The 24,532-nt window shown below is 41.2% G+C and overlaps 1 protein-coding gene and 1 non-coding gene across 3 annotated transcripts in view; one reads left to right on the forward strand and one right to left on the reverse strand.

Annotated features, from left to right (window-relative positions):
• The window catches only part of Usp6nl (USP6 N-terminal like), a 126,103-nt gene that overhangs the window by 23,071 nt on the left and 78,500 nt on the right, over positions 1 to 24,532 (forward strand). Inside the window, exon 1 of one of the 2 annotated variants that reach the window (XM_051151357.1) lies at positions 8,356 to 8,428. The exons of the other annotated variant lie outside the window; for it this stretch is intronic. Within the exon in view, the coding sequence (XP_051007314.1) occupies positions 8,356 to 8,428 (73 nt within the window). Of the gene's footprint in view, positions 1 to 8,355; positions 8,429 to 24,532 lie in introns of those variants that run through there. 2 annotated transcript variants of the gene reach the window in all.
• Positions 18,841 to 18,945, reverse strand: LOC127194078 (U6 spliceosomal RNA). Its single transcript, XR_007831217.1, has one exon. It is a non-coding gene; the product is annotated as a U6 spliceosomal RNA (small nuclear RNA).

Here is a 24,532-nt window from a genome sequence, read left to right on the forward strand (position 1 = left end):
CAACAGTAACGTCTGTCATTTCTTCTTTAACTGATTAAATAGGATTCACATTTCTTGTATAAGGAAATAATTTATTCTGCTTTACTAAGTGTCTATTTTGTATTTATTACAAAGTTAGGAAAACTGTAACGAAATATTCCTAGGACATGAGGTGACCTTGTAAATAACCTCAGATTAAAAAAAATCTTTATAGAAGGACTCTCAGAAGAACCTGAACTTTCTGGTACCATTCAGCTAGAGTTTATTCCTTAGGCTAGACTGTACTGAAAGCTTTCAGCAGTGCTTTTTGCCTTCTGAAAAAAATCTTTCCTTTTGAAGTGACTATTGAAAAATCGTGGATTTAAACCTTGGACATTACCTTTTGCACTTCTAAGATTGATTATGAATCATACTTTTATTTATAGAGATTTTATTTTATTTTTGGTTTTTCAAGACAGAGTTTTTCTGTGTAGTCATGGCAGTCCTGCACTCTAGACCAAGTTGGCTTCGAACTCATAAAGATCCATCTGCCTTTGCCTCCCTGAGTGCTGGGATTACAGGTGTGTGCCACTGCATCCAACTCAAGAGTGCATGTTTTTATGGGCCATGGGCCATCTCGCTGTGATCAGAGAAGTAATGTATACTGCAAAGAAAAGGCAGAGGTGACACAGGTCTCAGAAGGGAGGAGGACTGGAGAATACACAGTAGCCTCTGGCTGATGTGTCGTCTGTGCAGGATGCCATGGGTTGTCTCCGTCCTCTGTTGTCTTAGTGTGCGAGAGTGAGTAGATTTCACATTAGGAAAGTGACAGAGATGCCTTTGACTGTTAGAGATAGTCTGCGCCATGTATATTCACACACTCATAGTTTTATTAAAGCAGTGGTTACGTGTGTGAATATTTGATTTGAACTGTGATGTTACGTTGAATTATTTACTCTAAGGCTATAAACATGCACCTAAATGCTTTTTGAAAAATATATTTTTCTGTGGAAATGAACTACAAAGAAATGCTATGTTAATTTGATAGCTTTGATTGACTCTATAATAGTGTCATATTGCCTGAATGAGATTTTGAGTTGTTGGTTTTGAAAATGGATTTGTATTTAAATTTTCTTACTATGGCTAGAAAATGTCTTTTTCTTCTATATTTGAGTGGTGATTATTTGAATTTAGTTTAGAAAACTCAAAAGAAAAGCTCATTTCTATGCAAGGGAGACCTTCAGAAACTCAAAGCATAATAATCTGGAAATTAGATTTTGTCCAGCTATAATGCACTATGTATGCCCTAATGTGGCTCACAGCGCTTTTCCACAGGGGTAGTACAGTCTCCTGCTGTCCTCTGCTTGCCCGGGTCATCTTCATGGTAGTTCAGCAAACACTTTCACAGGTAGGCATTTCATGCCAGTTTGTGCTGGCCAAATAGGACGAGGCTGAGCATTCCTGTGACAGTGCATGCTCACTTACATGTCAGGGTACACACCGTGTACAAACAAGTTCAGTGTCTCCTTCAACATTAGCTGGTTCTGTGTAGTCAGTGTTGCAAAGATAAGTTGGGAAATATTTGTATTTCCTGTTTGTGAAGTTGCATGTATTTATGACCATTTCCACTGAGCCACAGATTTGATAAGTTTTTTGCTTTTTATAAGCAAAATTATTTTTTCTCTCCATTCCCTGTTTTTTGTTTTTGTTTTTATTTATGTATTTATTTGAGACAAAGACAAACTAATTCAAACTGGCCCTGAACCTCTGTGTTCAGCACGTCAGGCTCCTGCATTACAGATGTGTCCTGCCATGTCTGGCCATGCATGGCCTTTTGATAAAATATTTTTAAAAACTGGTTTAAGCTTCTAACTAAACCAACTTTATAAACAGTTGGTATTGCCTGCTCTGCGCTTATGTGAGAAGAAGATATTATTGTCATCTTTAAACATGTATTTTGTGGCTCCTTTCATATCCAACAATTTCAACATTTTTTTTTTTTAACTTTGGTTTTCTCTCATGAATGAAATCCTCTAAAGATTGTTGGCAAACTTTTTCTGTGGCTTGTTTGTTTGTTTTTTGTACTTCTGAGATTAAGCTAGGCTCTGTTTAACACTAAGCAAGCGTGCTACCACTGAGCACCAATGTCCTCAGGTTGAGCACGTGCGTGTGTGTGTGTGTGTGTGTGTGTGTGTGTGTGTGTGTGTGTATGAAGACATGGGGTCCCCTGGAGATAGGGTTACAGGTGCCTGTGAGTCACATGGTATGTCCACCAAGAACAGAACTCTGGTCCTCTGCAAGACTAGTGTACACACTTAACCACTGAGCCATCATGTCAGTTCCCAGTGTTCATTTTTAAGTAAATTAAAACACTATTTGGAGCATATAGTGTTACAGATTTTAGGTGCAAAAAGGATGTAGAGAAAACAGTCCACAAATTTTATTATTTTTTATAACTACCATGTTTACTTCATATGTCAAGCTTCTAGAGATTGATTTTTGAAATTCTAGGACAGAATGACATGTTTTTCCTCTAAAAATTCAATGGAATGATAAAGTATACAAACTAATTTGTTAACTCAAAAGAATGTATTACTTAGAAATAGGTTTATAATTTGATTTTCTGTAGTCTTTTTTTTATTTGTGGGCCATTTGTCATCTTGAGTACTTACAGATTATTTTTGTCACAAGAAATGTGGCCTCTCACATTTTTTTCCCTGGGAGAAAAATGACACTAGCTTAATTTTAACATGCATTTCCAGGAAAGTAAAAATATTATCTTGAAAATGGGTTAAAAGAAAACAACTGTCTGAACTGTCGCCAAGACTGAAAGATGCTGGGTTGTGATTCATAAGATTAAAAGAGTTTAATGTGGAGCACAGTGCCAGCATCTGTGTCCATGATTATTACCTAGAGACAAGGTTGATGAAAAGTTTACAAGGAGTACGTGTGCACTGCCACAGTTTACAAGGAGTACGTGTGCACTGCCCCAGTTTATAAGGAGTACGTGTGCACTGCCACAGTTTACAAGGAGCACGTGTGCACTGCCACAGTTTACAAGGAGTACGTGTGCACTGCCACAGTTTACAAGGAGTACGTGTGCACTGCCACAGTTTATAAGGAGTACGTGTACACTGTCACAGTTTATAAGGAGTATGTGTGCACTGCCACAGTTTACAAGGAGTACGTGTACACTGCCACAGTTTACAAGGAGTACGTGTGCACTGCCACAGTTTACAAGGAGTACGTGTGCACTGCCACAGTTTATAAGGAGTACGTGTGCACTGCCACAGTTTATAAGGAGTACGTGTGCACTGCCACAGTTTACAAGGAGTACGTGTGCACTGCCACAGTTTATAAGGAGTACGTGTGCACTGCCACAGTTTATAAGGAGTACGTGTGCACTGCCACAGTTTACAAGGAGTACGTGTGCACTGCCACAGTTTGTAAGGAGTATATGTACACTGTCACAGTTTATAAGGAGTACGTGTGCACTGTCACAGTTTACAAGGAGTACGTGTGCACTGTCACAGTTTACAAGGAGTACGTGTGCACTGCCACAGTTTACAAGGAGTACGTGTGCACTGCCACAGTTTATAAGGAGTACGTGTGCACTGCCACAGTTTATAAGGAGTACGTGTGCACTGCCACAGTTTATAAGGAGTACGTGTGCACTGCCACAGTTTTGGAAGATCAATAGCAAGGAGTACCTGGGTCAATTGTTAAATAATGCTAATTCTATATGGCAGGCATGAGGGGTTGTTTTTTGATTTTGTTTTTATTTTTATTTTTCTGCACTGGATTATGGCATTATTTTTATTAATAGATAAAATCTCTTAAAGGTACATATCGATAAAAAGAAGAGTAGAAGGATCTATAAAGTTAGTTTATAATTCCTTAAGATTCTGTGCTGTTGGTTTGACTTTTTTACAATACTGTTTGCTGGGCATACAGAATTATTGTTTCTCCTTAGACGTACACTGAATTTCTTTACTTCTTCATGCTTAGGGTCAAACTAGATGTCCCAGTCCAAACTTGTAAATGACTTTACTAAATAAATGAGAAGAAAAATGCAGAAGAGACGAGAACCAGTCTTGTCCTTTCTCTGGCTTGATTTTCTCTTGATGCATGAAAAGTGTTAGGAAAATATTTCTTTCCTTTGTATAGCTATTTTTCTACCATTAACTATTAATCACTTTCTGATATCTGTCCTTTCACTTGAAATGTTTTTGCCCAGTATTTTCATCTAGAAAAAGTAGACGGATGAAGTCGGGCAGAGTAGATAGTGATTTTGTTTCCAGTCACTGCACCTCTCTCTTGCTGTCTCATTATTGATGTTTGGATAATGATGGGGAGAAGTAAGCTAATACTTTGGGGGTTACCAAAAGTTATTGGTTTGGGAGATGAGAATACATAACCAAACTGCAAACGTAGGAAGCAGGATCAGAGTATCTGGGTAGCAGGTAAGAGTTTCTCTGCAGAAGCCAGCAGCTCACAGCTTCTGCATGTAGCCTATTGCAAAGGCAACTATAATATGTTTTCTGTTTTCAAGCTCCAGATTTTTAACATAGAGAGAGAATTATACTACCCATCCCTCCCAGCTCCTACCATGTCTCCACCCCCAACATATTTCTTCTCGACTTCATCATCATCTTTTTTTTGTTTTTGTTTTTGTTTTGTTTTGCTTTTTTCGAGACAGGGTTTCTCTGTGGGTCCTGGACTCACTTTGTAGACCAGGCTGGTCTTGAACTCACAGCGATCCACCGGCCTCTGCTTCCCAAGTGCTGGGATTAAAGGCGTGCACTACCATGCCTGGCTCATCTTCTTTTTTAATCATGTAGTCCAGTTAGTGCTTCTTTCCTTATGTGTGTGGGTGTGAAGTCATGCACAGAAACATCCTCCAAAAAGAATGCTCCCCCTTCCCCAGCAGCTATTAACTGCCATTAATTAGCTTTCAGTGAGGCATGATGTCCAGAGACCATCTATCCATCTGTACTGGGATTTTGGCAGACTTGCCCTTGTACAGGTCTTCCACAGATAAACCATAGCTACTGTGAGTTCATGAGTGTGATAGCCATGTCATGCCCAGAAGACAGCATTTTAGAGCACTCCTCCCTGTCCCCCACCTTTTCAGTTCTTTCTTCTTCCTCTTCTATGATGTTACCTGACCCTTGAGTTGGGGAGCATAACATAAATGCTCCATTTAGGGGTAAGCACTCATTCGCTTATTCTCAGCACTTTGATCAGTTACCTGTCTCTCCACTGACAGCTGCCCACAACAGAAAGAAGCTTCTCTACCAAGGTTCAGTGCAGCCCACATCTATGGGTATAGACAAGTATTTAGGAGGCAATTTGACAGCTTGACCATTCAACAAACTTAACAACAGCAAGTTTTATCTTGGGGTCTATGGCCACTCAATCATGTCACCAGGGTTACAGTACCAGGCATGAAATTTATTCCTGTGTAACAGGCCCCAACTCCAAAACAAACAAGTAAACAAACAAAGAAGCAAATGGCACTGTTAGTTACCGTGTGACAGTAATGTCGATATTGTGGCAGTGGGAGGGGAGTATTACAGCGTGCAGAGTCTAGTGCTGGGTGAGACTGTGCGTATATATTTCTTAAAACAAAGATGAAAATTTAAAAACCAAAGGTATTTCTCTCTTTTAAAAAATAACAGTGAAAAAGTTGATTATATTTATTGTAAAATATAGCAAAAAGAATAATGTAAGTATTTTTTTATAATGCTACCCTTCACAGCTCTGGTTCTCTACCTTTCTAATGCTGTGACCCTTTAATACAGTTCCTTATTGTCTTAGTTTGGGTCTTGTTGCTGTGAAGATACACTGACCATGGCAACTCTTATAAAGGATAAAATTTAATGGGGGCTGGCTTACTCATTCAGAGGTTCAGTCCGTTATCGTGGCGAGAAGCATGGTGGGATGCAGGGAGACATGGCGCTAGAACGGTAGCGGACAGTTCTACATCTGAGCATCTGCGGACAGCAGGAAGGGACCATGAGCCACTAGGCCTGTCTTGAGCTTCTGAAACCCCAAAGCCCTCCTCCTCTTTCCTCCAACAAGGCCACACCTCCTAATAGTGCCACTACCTGTGAGCCTGTGGGGGCCCGCCCATAAAATTAATTTTGTTGCTACTTTATAACTGTAATTTTGCTTCTTTTATGAATCACAGTGTAAATATGTGTTTCCTGATGGTCTTAGGCAAGCCATGTGAAAAAGTTGTTTGACTCCCAAAGGGTCTAGACCTGCAAGTTGAGACCCACTGATTTAGTAGAGAAAACGTTATTGGTACCATTTTGATATTTTTCCTTTTTGGCCGTGTGTGTGTGTGTGTGTGTGTGTGTGTGTGTTGGAATCCTTGTGTTTTGTACCTTCTGTGCTTACTTATCCTTAAACTGACAGCGTTTCCCATGGCATTCCTATAGAGCAGGCCCTTCGTCTTTACCACGTGTTAGGATCATTTGACGGAGAGTTTTCAAATGCTCTGCAAGTGTGTTGTGGTGGTGATTGTCATTTTGAGTCACACTAATGCAGTGGGGCGGGATAATGCAACTGAACTTTATGGAGAAATGAATTCTCTTTTCTTTTCATCAAACATACGTTTATTGAGAGGATGGTGTGAATATTGGAAGAGAGCAAGTGTTTCAGGGCTGGGCATGTTGCTCAGGAGGTAAGTTTCTGCTTAATAAAATCTTGGCCCTGGGTTTGATCTCCAAGAGGGAGAAAGATAGTTGGTTACTGTTCAACTTCATTTCCAGAAGAGAGGTGCTTGGTACTTAATACCTATTATTACCTATTTAAAACTGCCCCAGGAGATGGAGAAAGGCAGAGAAGGGATGAAGTTTGGTTGTTTCTATCCAGTTTTCAAAGAGATTTACTAAAAAGGCCACAGTTTTGGTTTGAGGTGCTTTGACCTCTCTGAATGTGTCAGCTCCCGCTCACTCCCACTTCCTTAGCTAGGCAACAGCCTCCCACGGGGTGTGTCTGCAGCCCTTGGACTTGAACGTGCTCATATGAACTTGTGCACTGAAGCTGGCAAGTAGTTGCCTTGTTCAGTCCTTTGTTACAGTCTTTCCTGCTGTCATAGGTTTGCACTGCTGTTCTCCCAAAGTTAACGCCAGATGGTGACGGTGGTTTGAATGGATATGTATGCACACGCTGGGGCTTTTTCTCAGAGGAGCTGAAAACTTTGCCCTAAATCCTAAAGCTGTACGTTTTTACCGAGGAGCCATGGTGGCAGAGAATGCAAGGCTTTATTTTATTTTTTAGTTTGTGGATTCATCATGTACCTCAGGTGAAAACTGGGAAGACAAATAAGTCATTAGCTGTCTTTCTGAAAGCAAAGGTGCTGCCTCTGGTTCTCTCTGGGGTCCATTATTTCATGATGTTTAAAATAACATAATAAATATGAAAGAAGGAGAAATAGCAAAGTCGGTGATACAGCAAAAGGGAATGGATTGCTGGTGGGGGAATCCTTTTAATCACTGTAACAGTTAGCAGTGTTAACCCGACGCCTCCTTCTCTTCTCAGTTACTGTAGGTTCACTTTGAGAAGGGCCGCTGTGTGGTGAATGGAATATGAAGCACAGGTGTTAAATATTCATTGGGCAGTTTTGCTGTTGAAGCCATTATGTGGCAGAAGCAGTGATTTTGCTTGTTTTGAATTCTCTGGTCCATGTCTCTGTGGTTGAGACCAGTGAATTTGTAGACTCCTTGGGGGGAATTTCTGTATGCTATGTGAACTTAGACTTATATTCATGTACTGAGAATTCAGAGGTGTGTGAGGAGGAGGGGGAGAGGAGGGAGGGAGAGGAATTTATAGGATATTTTTGAGGCACTGTGTCTTTTATGCAAATCTGGGAGGTTGGAGTTAGCAAGATAGCTTTTTATTTTTATCTGCATTTTCTGATTCAAGTATCAGATTTTTGAGAAATTGGAAGAAAGTATTAAAGCTTTGACAGTACAGGGTATTTTGGTTTTACTTAAAAATTTGCACATAGCATCTGTGATACCATTTGAGAATTTATAACATAGACTTGGTTTTTCTTATCGTGGTTTTTGTGCGAGAGTGTTCTTTGCTGTGCTTAGTTATTTACAGATTACTCAGTTTGGTGTGAAGGAGGTGTGCTTTGCTCAGGAATACAGTTTGGGCTCCCAGGATGGCCTTCTCACCTGTTGTGAAATTCCTCTCAGGAAGATAGATCTCGTTCTTTCGTTCTTTTCTGTTAACCGCTCCCGAGCTTCACTGTAGCTGGGCAAAGCAGTCGTGGCTCTGAAGTTGGGTTGTTCAGACAGCAGAAATGCATTAAGCTCCTGATGATGAAACCTGTTGGAGCTCTAGTGGAAGCAGCTGGCGCCTGTGGCTTGTTACCTAGCCATGATTCAAGTCTTGCAGCTTGTAAAGGAGCTGGTGACACCGTCAAGGCAAAAGGCAGCTACAGCCAAGGAAGGTAGGAGCATCCGCAGAGAGAACAGCCGGAGCACTTTAAGGCACTTAGAGGCTTTGCTAAGTATTGATCTGAAGAACAGCTATAAGCATTCTGTTTTCACGTGTGCGTTTACCTTCCTGCATTGTGACAGTGCCTGAAAAGGACCAGGTAGTATGGCATAATTGTTAATATGCTCATTATTCTGTTTTAAGCATAAACTTAGAAGCATCTTATTTTATTAAAAGGCACAGAGACCAAGAGGAAGTTATTATGCTCTGCTATGACCGTGTTTTCACATTGCAGAGATCCTCTTTATTAGGGATTTTGGTAGTAGACAAATAATTACTATAATCCTCTTAATCTTAAAATGTAAGCATGACAGAATTAGAAGGGCCAAGCTGGAAGTCTGCTTGTAATAGGGCAGAAGTAGGTGGCTCTTATTTCTGTGAATAGCTGATAAGCTAAAAGCAATAAGTAAGAACTTGACCAGTGCATGGTGAGTTAGTCTTTCCTAGTGAACAGTCACTTTGTCACTTTGTCTGTTTAAGATGACGTGCTTCTTCAGCACTGTTTATGTTTAAACCAGTCATGTACTTAGAGCATATGCTTGAGATATATTGGGGTACCAAAAACATACTTTGTTGTACTTAGAAGAGGCACATGCCTGTTTTTGCTTTTTGAATGTTTGAAGTCGTACCCCTCTAAAATGATAACTAGGGGTGGATTTTCGAGTCTGCAGGCCATCAGCCAAGGTGACAACTGGCACACACATTTAATCTGTGGGTAAAAGGTGGCAGTTGATAAGAATGCACGTGCCAGCTGACTCTCATGTGAGCCTGCTGTGCTTCATGAGTGTGTTCTGTATCAGAGCATGCTAGTTTATAGACTTGGGTATTGGGTAATGAAGGTATATCGCAGATGATGCTAAATGCAGACTTGAAAAATATTTGGTTTTAACATGGTATAAATAGCATTTGAAAATAAAGGCTATGCGATTCCAAATAGCCTGAGTAAACCGATTTGAATCAGTGGTATAAAGTGATACTATGATAGGCAGTTCTGTCATGCACAAAACAGTAGACCTGGAAAAAAAAAAACCATGCATGGACATTGTCTTACTAGCTATTTTACTGTAGAACATGATATCTAAGTGATCAAACAAGATCACATCTCAGAAAGCAGAGGAGCAGTCCCTGTTTGCCTTTGGAATGTGGTGGTGTACTTATTTAGAGTACTTTGTAATTATTTACTTCCCATTTTCTGTTTTTTTCCCCTCTTCCCTTCTGAAGTAGACCATTTTCCTCTCTAAATGGTAGGATTTTAGTAATTAACCACTAAAAAATTCTTACTACGTTTACTGTTTCAGGAGAATATAATTAATGTACTCTCAATCTGTTTGAAAATGTCAGATTCATAATTTGACCTTTACAGTCAGAATTTTTTTTATTGGAATGCTTCTTCTAGTTTTTAATTATAGCTACTTGGGATGTACCTAGGGCAGAAGATAATACTGTTTATTTATTTATTTATTTTTTTACATTTTATAAAGATTTATTTTATTATTTTGGTATATAAGTATGTGCCTGCATGTATCTCTCTGTGTACCACATGTCTACCTGGTGCCTGAAGAGGTGGTGATCCCCAGTGTGGGCGCTGGAAATCAAGTGCAGGTCCTTGCAAGAACAAATGCTTTTAACCACTGGGTCAACTCTCTGCCCCGATAACTGTTTTTCTTGACTTTGAAAGTATGTCTGTGTGTCTCCTAAGTGCCAGGAAATACCATAAGAATATAAAAAGAATATTGCAAGAATATATGTCATATTAACGTGACAGTGTGGCTTTTGCTCTCAGATTTTAAATTTGGATGAGGTAGAATTTCCTCTCACTGGGAAATGAAAGACGTTTACAAAGAGATTTTTTCCGAAAAGCTTTTTGAAACATTTTCTAATTGTGTTGGTTGTATCATTAACGTTTATTACTTTTATTCCTTTGCTTTTGTTTTCTCATTTTAAAGACTTACTTTGATTCTTTTTAAACTATGTGTCTATGTGTGTCTTTGTGTGGGTAGGTGCACATGAATAAGTGCAGATGCTTTTGGAGTCAAGAAGAGGGCATCGCATTACCTAGAACTGGAGTTTCAGCATTGTGAGCTGCCAGACATGCGTGCTGGGATCTGAACTTGGGTCCTCTACAAGAGCAGGATGCTGCCACTAGGCAGCTCTCTAGCCAACCATTTTTTAAACAATGGCACCCCTTTAAGAAAAGCAGCATCGCGTATGTAGCTCAGTGGTTCTCACCCTTCCTAATTCTATGACCTTTAATACGGTTCATCATGTTGTGCTACTTTTAGGCATCATAATGTAAATATCTGAATAGCAGGATCTCTGATATGTGACCCCTGAGAAAGGGTCACTTGATCCCCAAAGGGGCCTTGACCCAAGGTTGGGAACCACTGATACAGATAAGTATAACTCTGGCAGTAAGAGTTCAAAGTACTGTGGAGAGATGCGTACACCACACAACTAAAAATAATAAAATAAGTATTTTAAGAAAGTTTAAAATGACACTTAAAAATGTAACATGGATGTGGTGATATAGAACAAATGCAGTATTTTAAAATACTGTGTTCACATTAGCAGTAAATAGGGTGTGCAAGTGGGTATATGAAGACATTGTACTAGATTATCAAAGTTGAGAATGAAGTAATTGTGATAAATGATTGGGGAAGTTTGGTACAGGGATATAAACGGACTTGTAGGATCCCTGGGAGTGGCTTAGAGTGTCTTGGGCAAGAAGAAGAGTTTTGCAGTTCAGTGACTAGTGAGCTAACAGCCCTTAGGAGCCTTGACTGACAGGTCTTTCTAGTCGGAATGACCTAATGGGCCTTCAGGGACGGAGTAGAACAGTATAGAGCCTTGTGAAACATGGAGTGGAAGGGATAAGTGATACTTATGGAAGGGACAAGTGATACTTTGTTCAACGGCAAATAAACCATCCCAGTTTCTGAGTGCTGCCTTAGCCCGCATCTGTCTGGGACTGCCCAGCAAAGCTAGTAGTGAGCCTGCGCAGCCTGAGCAGTCAAACCTGCGTGCTCTTCACGTGGACATTAAAGATTGAGTGTTGGGGCTGTGGTGTCCAGGGGGCTGCTTTCCCTTTAAAAATCTCCTGTTTATTTGATTAAACTCTTTGAGAATAGTACATCTTTCTCTAGCTTGTCAAACAGAGAGATGCTAAATGTGGTTGAGTCTGAATAATGCAGACTTGTCATTCCTCCTCCCCCAGAACACGTTTGTTAAAAATTTTTTTTTAAAAAGATTTATTTGTTTATTACATATACAGTGTTTGCCTGCATCCCAGAAGAGGGCACCAGATCACATTATGGTTGGTTGTGAGCCACCATGTTGGTACTTGGAATTGAACTCAGGACCTCTGGAAGAACAGACAGTGTTCTTAACCTCTGAGCCATCTCTCCAGCCCGTTTGTAAAATTTTAACATAAAAATTTATAAACATTTTATAAAGAAGTCAGGCAGTAAATAGCGTTTTTCCATGATCTCTGCTTCAGTTTCTACCTTGAGTTCCTGCACTTAATGATGGACCATTAAGCCAAATAAACCCTTTCCTAACTGAGCTGCATTTGGTTATTGTTTTAGTCCAGCAATGGAAAGCAAAGTAGGACACAGGTTATATATCTATTTCTGCAAACATCAGTTCTTTGTGATGAAAACTTTTGTTGACGCAAAAACCCCTCAGCTTCTGGGCCCAGGGGTCCTGCTCAAACTATGGCACCAGCCAAGGACAATACATGCAGTAAACTTTGAACCCCTACCCAGATCTACCCAATGGACAGGACATTCTCCACAGTTGTGTGGTGAGTGGGGTCTGACTTTCACACGAACTCTGGTCCTCATTTTTGACCACATCCCCTGGATGGGGAGGCCTAGTGGCACTCAGAGGAAGGATAGCAGGTTACCAAGAAGAGACTTGATACCCTATGAGCATATACAGGGGGAGGTAATCCCCCTCAGGAACAGTCATAGGGGAGGGGAAGAATGGGAAAATGGGGGGGAGGGAAGAATGGGAGGATACAAGGGATGGGATAACTATTGAGATGTAACAAGAATAAATTAATAAAAAAATTTTTTTAAAAAAGTCATAAATCAAGGCAAGTTTAAAATCCTTGGTGGATATATCAAAGAGGGGAGAAGTATTTCTGTAAGTCTCAGATGCTATCTGATGATAGTCTTAGCTTCTGTAAGCCAGTCTCAGCTAGAGATTTCTGGGAGAGTCTGCCTTTTGAGATGTTTTGCACTGCTTTGTCATAGCCTTCTTGTACCTGGAGTGCGAGTGCAATTCTTGCTGTTGCAGCAGTCATAGTGTGACCCATGAGGGTGAGAGCAATGCAACAGACGGGAAATACAGAGAGAGCCTGGGCTTCTGTGGCACCAGGGACACCAAGACATTTATTGTCAAATAATTCTAAAAGTGATAAAGATTAAGACAATAAGTAAAAGTGTCACTTAAATATTTTAAGTCTTTTAATTATACAGCCTTGTTTTGTGTTGAAACTGACATTTTTAAAAGGATAAACACAAATGGGACCATTGCAATGTGGTGGTGGGGATATTGATGACCTCTGATCATGTTTTGCCGTCGTGTGACTTCATGCAAGTCCATGAATATTTGTTTTCCAAGATCTCACACAGCTCTTAACAGAGTTCACACAGCTTTCACTCTGCTTTGCTTCTTGTGTGTTTTGGCAGTAACCTTTTAAGCAACATTAGCAATTCCTAATGCTTATTTGACTCTTTACTTTTTGCATACACACAGATGCAGAACAGTGAACAAGTATTTCTTAGTAGTCTCAGAAAATTAGGTATTTGGTGTAAATATGAATCACATCTAACAGTTTGCTGTTGAGTTGATGCACAGTTATGTGGTTGCAAAACAGGAAAGGGAGTATAGGAGGGTGTTTAAGAGCACAAACTCCACAAACAGATGGATGAGGCCTCTCAGTCTAGATTTTGTGTGCACCAAATTCTGAGCAGTAGGGTTTGCACTGGTGACTACTTGACAAGAATGTCATGATCCCCAAATGGGATATGATACTGGAAGGACTGGTTGGGGTCAGGCTTGAGACCCTGTGAGGATGGTGACATGTGACCTGCTGCTAGCGTTGTGTTGAGCTTGTTACTATTGCTTCACTGATGTGTATGATGTGCCCGGTCTCTTAGGTAGCTGATTGTTTATGATGTGGACAGTAGGTAGGGCCTTGTAGTCAGCAGTTAGATGAATTTCTGTCACAGTGCCTTTGGGAATTTGATTAAGAGTGGCCTCCATAGACTCATGTGAATGCTTATGGAGTGGCATTAGGGAACATGGCCTTGTTGAGTAGGTGTGGTCTTATTGGGGGGACTATGTCTCTGGGGGTGCTCTTTGGGATTTCAAATGCCCAAGCTAGGCTCAGTCTCCGCCACCCCCCGCCCCTTTCCATGCTTTCTGCCAATCAGGCTGTAGAACTCCCATGCTTCCCACTATGATGACAATGGACTCAACCTGTGAACCTGTAAGGCAGCCCCAATTAAATGTTTTTCTTTGTAAGTGTTGCCCTGGGCATGGTGTCTCTTCAAGCATAGAAACCCTAAACCAGCACCCATTTACTTGTATTTTGAAAACCCAAGGCAAAGGGGGTTGTCTTTAAATGTAACATTTAAGTCAGAATTCTGTGTGTATTTTTAGGTAAAGTTAATTGATAAAAAGGGTTTTTGTTTTTTCCCCCTCCAGATTGCTGGAATTAAAGGCATGCGCCACCACTGCCCAGCTAATAAAAAGTTTTGTCAAGGCCATATTCAGGAAATATGTTTAGTGCAGATCATATGGCCTTTTATTTTTCTAGGAAAATATTATCTCAGGGTAAGTGAGCCCGTTTATTAGCTCACTGGCTCATGTGTCATTGTGTTGACTGTGGTAGAGAGCTTTTGAAGGAGGGCAGTGCTTGAAATAAGGCAGTAGGTATTCAGCCAGGCATAGCTTGAAATGCGTAACTTTTTGAAAGGTTACCTTCGAATTGATTCCATGCCTAAAATTGAGTGTGATGGACTACCTGAAAGGCTTCCTCTCTAGAGATCAGTTAGGCACTGCTGGATAGTGATGAGAATTCTTCATGTGGCAGCTACTAGCCACATGTGGTTATTTGAATAATTAAAATTAAATTAGACAAAAATCTGTCAACTCCTCAGTTACGGCTGCATGCTGGACGCATCAGTAGCCACAGTGTAGTCAGATGGCAGTGCATAGACCTGTTTTCAACTCCCTGTCTGGGTTTGCCTTTTGAGTTTTTCCTGATTGTACTCAAACACTTATCCCACAGATGTACGCAGGAAACATAGACAGCAATAAAATGAAAGAATGGCACTTAACGTAGCAAGAAGGTCTGATTTAGGGTTATGGAATCCATGTGGAAAAATGCACAAAACTAACCTGGGGGCTGATGTTTGCCTGTGGCGTGTACTACAGCACATCCGTTTACTAGCACAGCAGTACATGACAGCTCGTATGAGCAGGTACACGGTGTATGTGCTGCCCTACATTCTGTTGGCGAAGAATGGATTACTACAACACGGCAAATACATATCAGGTGTGTGGTTTAGCTCATGGAGTCCGTGGACCTCAGACCTCGGAGACCTGAGATGCTGATGGTCGCTGTACTTTCTTGGGTTTTGTAAGGGTGGATGGAGCAGGAAGTAACTGGGCATGGAGGTAACAGGTTCCATTTGAAATGATTTAGAGTAGCTTTTTGAGCATGTGCCCACACACTACCTTATAGTATGTAAATCCATCCATCCATCTATCTTTTGTTTTTGTTTTTCGAGACAGGATTTGTTTCTTTCTGTAGCCCTGGCTGTCCTGGACTCCCTTTGTAGAGGCCCCAGGCTGGCCTCAAACTCACAGAGATCTGTCTCCTCCCCAGTGCTAGGATTACAGGTGTGCACCACCACTCCCTGCTGTTTTTTAAAAAAAAAGTACTGTTTTGTTTTGTTTTTTAAGCCACGGCCTTGAGTTTTAGAGAAAGTTAATTTGAAAAATGCAGTGCTCCATACAGAGCTTGCCTGGTGTTCCCGTTACTGTAGCTTACACCAGGGATAAATACACACACAAATAGCCGATCACTGGTAAGTGTAATCAGTTGCCTCAGCGCTGAGAGCCGTCAGTTCTTAGCATTGCGTTAGTACCGAAGCAGAATGGCCACTAGACATTATGAACATTCTCCAGAGAGTAATTTGGGTTGCAGTGAGTTATTTTATTTAGATTGGTGCTTGGAACTAAATGTTTGTTTATACCACTATCATAATATAATTTAAATGCCATTTAAATGTGCTGAAGCATCTTCATTCAAGTAACTTGTTACCCTTTGAAAATAGGCTGCCTAAGTATTGCTTCTCTCCCACTTGGCAGACACCAGATGCAGTGATTAATAAAGGTCATTATGCTGCTTAGCCATGGAGAGCTTTTAGTGACAGTACCTGACCGTCTGCTGCTTTCCTCACTGCAGTTCCCAGGAACACTGCAAATTGTAGATGCTGGGTCTTAAAGACCTGGCTTAGACTAGTGTAAAGTATTTCTCAAGAATGTTTGACTATTCCTTCAAGTTTTAAATAATTTTGGGAAGGCCTTTATTTTTCTGTAAAGTGGATAATCAAAATGTCAATGCAGCAGTGTTTTGGAGTAGTGGCTCTCACAGCCCCACTTCCTGTTGCTGCTTTCTCTCTCAGGGGTTGGTCTGTCTGTGAACACACCTGGTGGGCAGCATTGTTCTCGTGGATGTTGGTTACCATGAGAAACCTGAATTTGTAAATAGGAAGTTTGGAGTACAACTGACAGAAAGGAGAGGCAGATTGTAGCCAATCGTGTGCACTGCAGAGCTCTCTTTACAGACTGAGACAACCAAGTACAAATTGGACAGAGAAGCAGACGGGCTGAAGCAGTGCACATGCTGTTAACACCTGAGAAAATGCTTAGTGCTCTAAGTATGAGAATGCTGTGTAGTGTTAGAATTGCATGTGGATGCAGGAAACCTAAAATCTTGGTGAATAGCTCAAACTGTACAGGTCGTTGGCCTCAGTAGGACAATTACAGTGGCTTTGAGTACCCAACTCTTTTCACATGCAGTCCTTGCCTACTTTGCCCACTGGGTGTGGGTGCTACTTGTATAAGGAAAGCAAGTGCTTTCTTTTAAACCACCAACCCCCACCACGTGCAGAGGTGCTGTTAGGGTAACTGCCTTTTTTTTTTTTTTTTTTAAAACCTTGGAGCATTTTTGTTAAAAAGTTTACACACTAATGAAATGTCATTTGCCTACACCAGCCACAGTTTAAAAAATGATATTCTGTGTTACTGTGTGTTATGGGTAAGTGAATAGATTAATAAACTTTAATTTTTTAATTTAAGCGTATTTATTGTGTGTGTCTCAGTGTCTATGTGCGAGTGCAGGTGTGCATCTGCCGTAGTGAGTGTGTGAAGATTGGAGAATATTTTTTCAGGAGTTGGCTGTTTCTTTCCATCTTGCTCAGTCAGGACCCTCTTGTATTTGTAGTCACGCTGGGAACTCTAGGCTAGCTGGTCTTTGAGTTTCTGGCCAGTTGTCCAGCCTCTGCCTCCATTTCTCCATAGGACTGCTGGACTGACAGATGCGTGCCACTGCATCTGGCTTTGCATATGGGCTCTAGGGGTCAAACTCACAGGTCACTGGGCTTGTGAGGCAAGCACCTTTGCCTACTGAGCCACCTCATTGGCTCCTGGTGAGTTTTGTTTGTTTTTGCATTTATTTATTTCATCTGGATTATGAATTCCAGTCCGTGATTGTAAAGAAGTAATATTCCTTTTTGCGTGCATACAGCACACACTAAGACCCTCACTGTAACGCTGTGTTACTCACCGCACTCTGCCAGAGACTGCCAGCAGAAGAGATACGTATGCTCTATAGTGTACCCCGCAGGGAGTAAAGTGCAGTGCAGAGGAGCAGACCTGAAGGAGTGAATGTGGATTGCCATGAGAAACTGAAAAGTTGCAAAATAATATGGACACTATGACTCTTGTCATGCCTTCTTAAGTGTGTGTCTCTGTGTCATTGAGGTGTGGTTATGAATGGTAATATATCTGTTTGGAATGGACAGAGGGGAAAGAAGTTTTGAAAATAGCATTAATATTGGGGAGTAGAATTGAGAAGGGGAGAAAAGGAGAAGAGAGAAAATTAAAATTTTATTTTAAAAAATTTTGAGATTATAATCTGATTACAACATTTCTCCCTCTTTCTTTTTTTTTTTTTTTTTTTTTTTTTTCTCTCTCCTTTTTCTTTGGTCCAAGTCCTTCCCTATACCTCTCCTCCGTGCTGTCCTTCAAATATATGGCTTCTTTTAAAAAAAAAACCCTGTTATTACATAGCTGTATGCATGTAATAATATAGCTATGTGAATATATATATTCCCCCCAAATATAACTTGTTCAGTTTATATAATGCTACCGGTATGCATGTTTTCAGGGTTAGCCATTGGCATGCTCTTCCCTGGGAAGGACCACCTCTCCTGTTCCCAGCTTTCCTCAGTTGCCTAGAGTTCTTTGTTTATGGTTGAGGCCTCATGGGCTTTTCTCCGTCCGGTCATCAATGTCATTTTTTGCTCAGCTCACAGTCATGTTGGTAAGGCTTTATGGATGTAGCTTTTGACATTACTATGAGACACAGTCTCCCAGCAACTCCCTGACCTTCTGGCTCTTACAGTCATTTTACCCACACCCCAACTGCCCCCCCCCCTTTGCAATGTTCCTTGAGTCTTAGAAAAGGGGGTGTTTTGTAGCTGTATCTATTGGGCCTGAACTCTGCAACTCTGCATATTGAGTGGCTGTGGTTTTCTGTAGTGGTCTCCCATCTCTTGGAAAGAGAAGTTTCTTTGATGGGCAGGGGTGGCAAAGACTGCACTTAGCTGTGGGTATAAGGACAAATGTTTGCCTTTTGTTGTTGAGGTAAACTAGTGGTTGTAGTTTCTCCTTCAGTAACAAGACGTCACTAGCAGTGAGTAGTTAGCTAGTACCAGACGTGGGCTCCCTCTGGTTGAGCCAGTTTTAAGTCTAATTAGAGCGCTGTTGGTTACCACCAAGGCATGCTGCCACCTCTGCTTCCTCAGGGCTATCAGAAATTGCACTTTTCTTGATAAATCTCTGTATGACTTGACTATCTTATAAGCATGTATTAGCTGTTGGATTAGAAAACTAAGTGTTCTGCAGTGTGCATTTTAGAAACATTTACTCCTTGTATAAGGAGGTCAGACAGCAACTTGCCCAAGTATTCTGGAGATTAAACTCAGGTCTTAGGCTTGGTGACATTTACTTGATGGGCCGTTTCTCCGGCTCCAATGTGGGTTTGTTTGTTTGTCTGCTTGTTTTAATATCCAAGTTTTCATGAACTTTCATGTCATCCTTAGGCAGGGGCCATGCTAATCTCTGTGTTGTTCCAATTTTTAGTATGTGTGCTTTCAAAATGACCACCACTGTGACTTTAAAAATATTTTTATCATTTTTAATTATGTATGGGTATGTGTCATCAAGTAGGTCTGTGCCTGTGAGTTGAGTGCACATGCCTGAAGAGGCCAGAGGCGTCAGACACCTGGAGTGGAATGATAGCCAGTTGTGAGCTGCACGCTGTGGTGCTGGGGCCCAGACTTGGTCCTTGGGAAGATCAGCATGTGCTCTTAACTGCTAGACCATCTCGCCGACCTTGTGGGCTTTTTTTTTTTTTTTTTTAAATACACGAAGTGCAATCATTCTTCTTTAAGAAGTATTTTTATCTTATGTGTATGAGAGTTTTGTCTGTATGTCTTTCTGTTCACCACGTGCATACTTAGTGCCTGAAGAGCTCAGAAGAGGGTTCTAGATCCCAGGACCAGTTAAGAATGGTTGTGAGCTCCTGTGCAGAGGCTGGGACTTGAACTTGGGTTTTCTGGAAGAACAGCCAGTGTTCTTCTTACCCACTGAGCCATCTCTCCAGCCTCTATTTTAAGAATTCTTGACAAAATTGCTGGAAATTTTATTTTAGCATCTTACCACATAGAGTATAATATTTTTTCCTAGTAACTCAATCAAGAATTTTAAGAATTCTTGATGAAATTACTGGAAAATTTATTTTAGCATCTTACCACATAGAGTATAATATTTTTCCTAGTTACTCCATGCTCAGAAAATATCCAGGCTCCTACACTATGATCAAAGTAGATCAACTGCCTTTTATTTCTTTTTATAGTTAAATTTTTCTGACTTAGAAAAAAAGATTTCTTCTTTCGCTTTTAATGCTGTGTTTGCATGTATGTCTCTGTGTGGGTATGTACACTTAGTGCATGTATGCAAGGAGGCCAAAGCTATCAGATCCCTGGAGAGCTGGAGTTGCTCGTGAGCATGAGCTGCCCATGGTAGTGTGATTGCTGGGAACAGAACTCTGCCCCTGGAAGAACAGCAAGGCTGAGCCATCTCTCTAGTCCCTTGTTTTTGACTTGTTTAGGCAGACAGTTTTTTTTCTATCCTTTTTTTTTTTGGTGTATTTTCCCCATGTCTAATTTTTTTGTCTAGTCTTTAACTTAGAATGAAAGAAACTATCAACTTGCTTTTATTTATAAACGTCGTTCTGAATGAAATGGGTAAGTTAGGTTTGAGTGACTTGATTTTGGAAAACGAACTTTGTTATAATTTGAAAATCTACTTTTTACTTTTTAGAAGTCCTTCTGCTATGGGGAAGGAGCAGGTGTTTTAGGGCCATGTTATACATGAAGAAAGCCCCTATACATTACGTATCTATTTCTTTTCTCTTTTCCTTAATGGTAAGACGATTCTTGCTTTTGCTGAGAAGGTGTTAACACATTTTGCGTTATGTTCTACCTGGAATATACAAGGCCGACTAGCTTTGAATGAAAGTTTCTGTTACTGAATTTAAAATGCCCTTAGGCTATATATACTTATTTGAAGTGTTTTTGAAATTTGAATTCCTTTTTGTTTTGCCCTGTTTGTTTAGAGACAGGGTCTTGCTCTGTAGACCAGGCTGGCCGTGCATGAAGAAGAGATCTGCCTACTCCTGCCTCGTGAGCACTGGCTCAGGGGTTCAGGCTGAGGCTGACTCTTTTACTTCAGAGTGAGAAGCAGAAATTATTTGGATCACTAAGTAAGGCCTTTAACTTAAATACTCTGAAGCATTAACATTGTTAATCTGTAATTTCTAGAAACTCCTGTAACCCAGTTTGTGTGGTACAGTGTGTGTATTGTAAAAATAGTGCAGCTATATAGGCATAAGTATGCGCACATGAGATTTTAAAATAAGTGTAAGTATGATACTGTCAGTTTGGCCATCATTACATAACAGGATTTATTTGTAACAAGTTAGCTGAAGTAAAATCGTGCGACAATCCATAGGAGCGTGGGGCTACTGGAGTAAGAAGCACGGTGGAGCCTGATTGTGAGACCCAGGCTGGGAGAGGGGCGGCCAGGCAGCACAGGCCTGTTGGAGATTGCTTTTGCCACGTGAGAGTTGTATTACAAGTGTCCAGATACAAATACTCCGAAAACTACAAGGAATGAGCTCAATTTTTAGGGTGTGCCCTTCCATTTCTTTTTATCTGTGTGTTTCCCTTCAATTTTGAGGAATTTTCTCAAAATTAATTGAAATTTTAAGTTGCTGGTAATTTTCAGTATTTTAAGGCTGTTGTTTCACTGTCTTTTTTCACAGTTTTGTTTAGGAATTTTATTCCCACGTATCAAAAGCTCATCTGGCCTTTTCTCTGGCTGTGTTTACGATTTCTTCTTTGCCCTTCAACTTTTGCAAGTTTCCTCTCCTACGTGTCTGGAGGTTTTGTGTTTGTTTGTTTGTTTGTTTTGTTTTTTTCTCGACACAAGGTTTCTCTGTGTAACAGTCCTGGCTGTCTTGGAACTCTCTTTGTAGACCAGGCTGGCCTTGATCTGCCTGCCTCTGACTCCCAAGTGCTGGGATTAAAGGCATGAGCCACCATGCCCGGCTGTGTCTGGAGTTCTTATTACTGGCATAGTTGATATTTGTTTTGCCCTTTGAGGTTTTTTTTGTTACTTCTTCAGAAACTCTGTCTCTATTTGTCGCAACAACTCTGGGGCTCTAATAATAAGCATGCTGTACTATTTCCTTGAGTTTTAAATGTTACCTTTGCTCTTCCATCCTTTTCCTTTTTACAACCTATGTTTTCTGTTTGTCTAAAGCTTCTTTTCAGTTGTATCTAATTTGATGTCAAATTGAGTTTTTAATTTCAGTGATTGTATTGAGTCTGATACTTGGAAAAAAAAAATCTCCTAGCTGGTACTAGTCTTTCTCATCCCAGACTTCCTTCCCCCTCTTCTTTCCTTCCCCTCCTCCTTTCTTGATTGACAGTCACAGCTCAATCTAATACTGGTTAGTAGACTTGAGTAATGAGTGGATGTAGGTGTAGTCTCATAATATTGTTTTTCTGAGTGAGTTATCTGTTATTTCTGATATTCTTGTCCAAATCACAATCCTTTTAGTTGCACACAGGGAAACATGGAGATTCACATTAGTGAGAGAAATGTCACTCTGAAGTCTTGGGTTCACCTGTTGGTTATTATTGGCAAGTTATGCACAACACACCTACCACATGACCTCAGAAGATTGTACTTGGCAATTGTTGTCCCTTTGTCTTGAAAAACAAAGTCTTTGAATTTAACAAATGTTTGAATTCCATGGCCAGAATATGGTTATGGGTTTATTTAATAGTGAGACAAATAAAAATGCAAGCAATGATTGAAAAGAATATAAAGAAATTAGTGGGAAATTATGTGTACAGGTGTGAAGGGGAACATTGTTAAAATGACACTAAGCTTATACGTTTAAAGCTTAGCATCTTAATGCTGTTTGTGGAATAGGTAAATGAGGAGTGTTTGGCATTTATGACTTTTATGCTTACTGTAAATTGTGTTACCCCAATGTAAGAGTTTTCTCAATCTTATTCTCACCCAAGAAAATATTAGTGACCTTCAGCAAGCTTGTGATTGCAGCTGGTTCTAGGGATGTAATATTCCACAGCCCCATCCCTACCCATTGGCAGTATTGTAAGGTTGGCCTCTGAACCACATAGTTGTTATACATGGCAGAACTTTATGACCATGCTAAGGACAGGAATTGAGCACACAGCAGCAGCAGCAGCACACAGCAGCACACAGCAGCAGCAGCAGGAGCACACAGCAGCACACAGCAGCAGCAGCAGCACACAGCAGCAGCACACAGCAGCAGCAGCAGGAGCACACAGCAGCACACAGCAGCAGCAGCAGCACACAGCAGCAGCAGCAGCACACAGCAGCACACAGCAGCAGCAGCAGCACACAGTAGCAGCACACAGCAGCAGCACACAGTAGCAGTACACAGCAGCAGCACACAGTAGCAGCACACAGCAGCAGCACACAGCAGCAGCACACAGCAGCACACAGCAGCACACAGCAGCACACAGCAGCACACAGCAGCAGCAGCAGCACACAGCAGCAGCAGCAGCACACAGTAGCAGCACACAGTAGCAGCACACAGCAGCAGCACACAGCAGCAGCAGCACACAGCAGCACACAGCAGCAGCACACAGCAGCAGCACACAGCAGCAGCAGCACACAGCAGCACACAGCAGCAGCACACAGCAGCAGCACACAGCAGCAGCAGCAGCACACAGCAGCAGCACACAGCAGCAGCACACAGTAGCAGCAGCAGCACACAACAGCACACAGCAGCAGCACACAGCAGCAGCACACAGTAGCAGCACACAGCAGCAGCAGCAGCAGCACACAGCAGCAGCAGCACACAGTAGCAGCACACAGCAGCAGCAGCAGCAGCAGCACACAGCAACAGCACAGTAGCAGCACACAGCAGCAGCAGCAGCACACAGCAGCAGCAGCAGCAGCAGCACACAGTAGCAGCACACAGCAGCAGCAGCACACAACAACAGCACAGTAGCAGCACACAGCAGCAGCAGCAGCACACAGCAGCAGCAGCAGCAGCAGCAGCAGCTCCTTCACAGGATTTATGGTCGTGTCTTGGCAGTTTTGAGCCATCCACTTAAGGATGACTCATCCTGTCTCACTTGTTTAAATTCACTGTCATTCAAAAACCCTTTCATTCTGTTCTCTTTTTTTTTCCAGGTTTTATTCTCCCCAATGAATAGATTCACTATAGAAGGCCTCATATTGCTGAACATAGTCTTTGTTTCTTTTAATTGGTATATATGCCATGCTTCTAAGTACATTAAAAGCCTTTACACATAATGTCTTGCAGTTTGCTTTCGTCATGACAGGAAACGTAGTCTAGTGAGAGGCAGTAGTGTGTGAGAATAGTGAGACAACGGACTCCTGTTAGGCTCAGTTGAGACAAGAGACTCCTGCTAAGCGAATGAGCATGTAAGCCTGCATTATTTACTTTAGTGAAAGTGCATATCCCTTACACAAGGACTTTACTGAACTTACTTGCAACCAATTAGTGTCTATTCTAGGAAGTACAGTCAGGCCGAGTCTAGTCTATCTCAGTTTAGTAAATAATCATGCTGGCACAGCTATTTCAAAGAACATTTGATTAAATACAATTCCAGAAAGGAATGTGAACATTTCTCAGACCTGAGTTAAGATCCTGGGTACGTAACATGACACAGCATGTGGTAGGTTCTCAATAGCTCTTGCAAGGCTGCTTGTGGTCGTTTAACACATAGTTAATTGGCTGACTTGCCCTTAGAGGGGCCAGAATTTGATCCCTTAGGAGCTATGTAATATTGGGTCAGTAACCTCTCAAGCTTGTTTTCTCATGCTTGTTGTGTTTCCTGTGTCACTAGGTTGCAATTCTGTAACTTTATTGAGCATCACTGAGGTGTCAGGGTCCTGTTCCAGGCCCCGGTTGGACTAGCAAGTAAAATGCTGCACACTGAGTGGTGAGCCTAGAAGAGGAGGTTGAAACAGACAAGTACACTGGCAAAGTGATGGTGAATTCAGAATTTTCTGTAAAAAGAGACTGAAGAAGTGGCTGTTAGATTGAAATTGGAGAAGTGGTTGGAGTCAGCCATAAGTGAATTTCACAAGGAACCAA

This window comes from Acomys russatus, chromosome 9, assembly GCF_903995435.1.
Source record: "Acomys russatus chromosome 9, mAcoRus1.1, whole genome shotgun sequence".
NCBI lineage: Eukaryota > Metazoa > Chordata > Mammalia > Rodentia > Muridae > Acomys > Acomys russatus.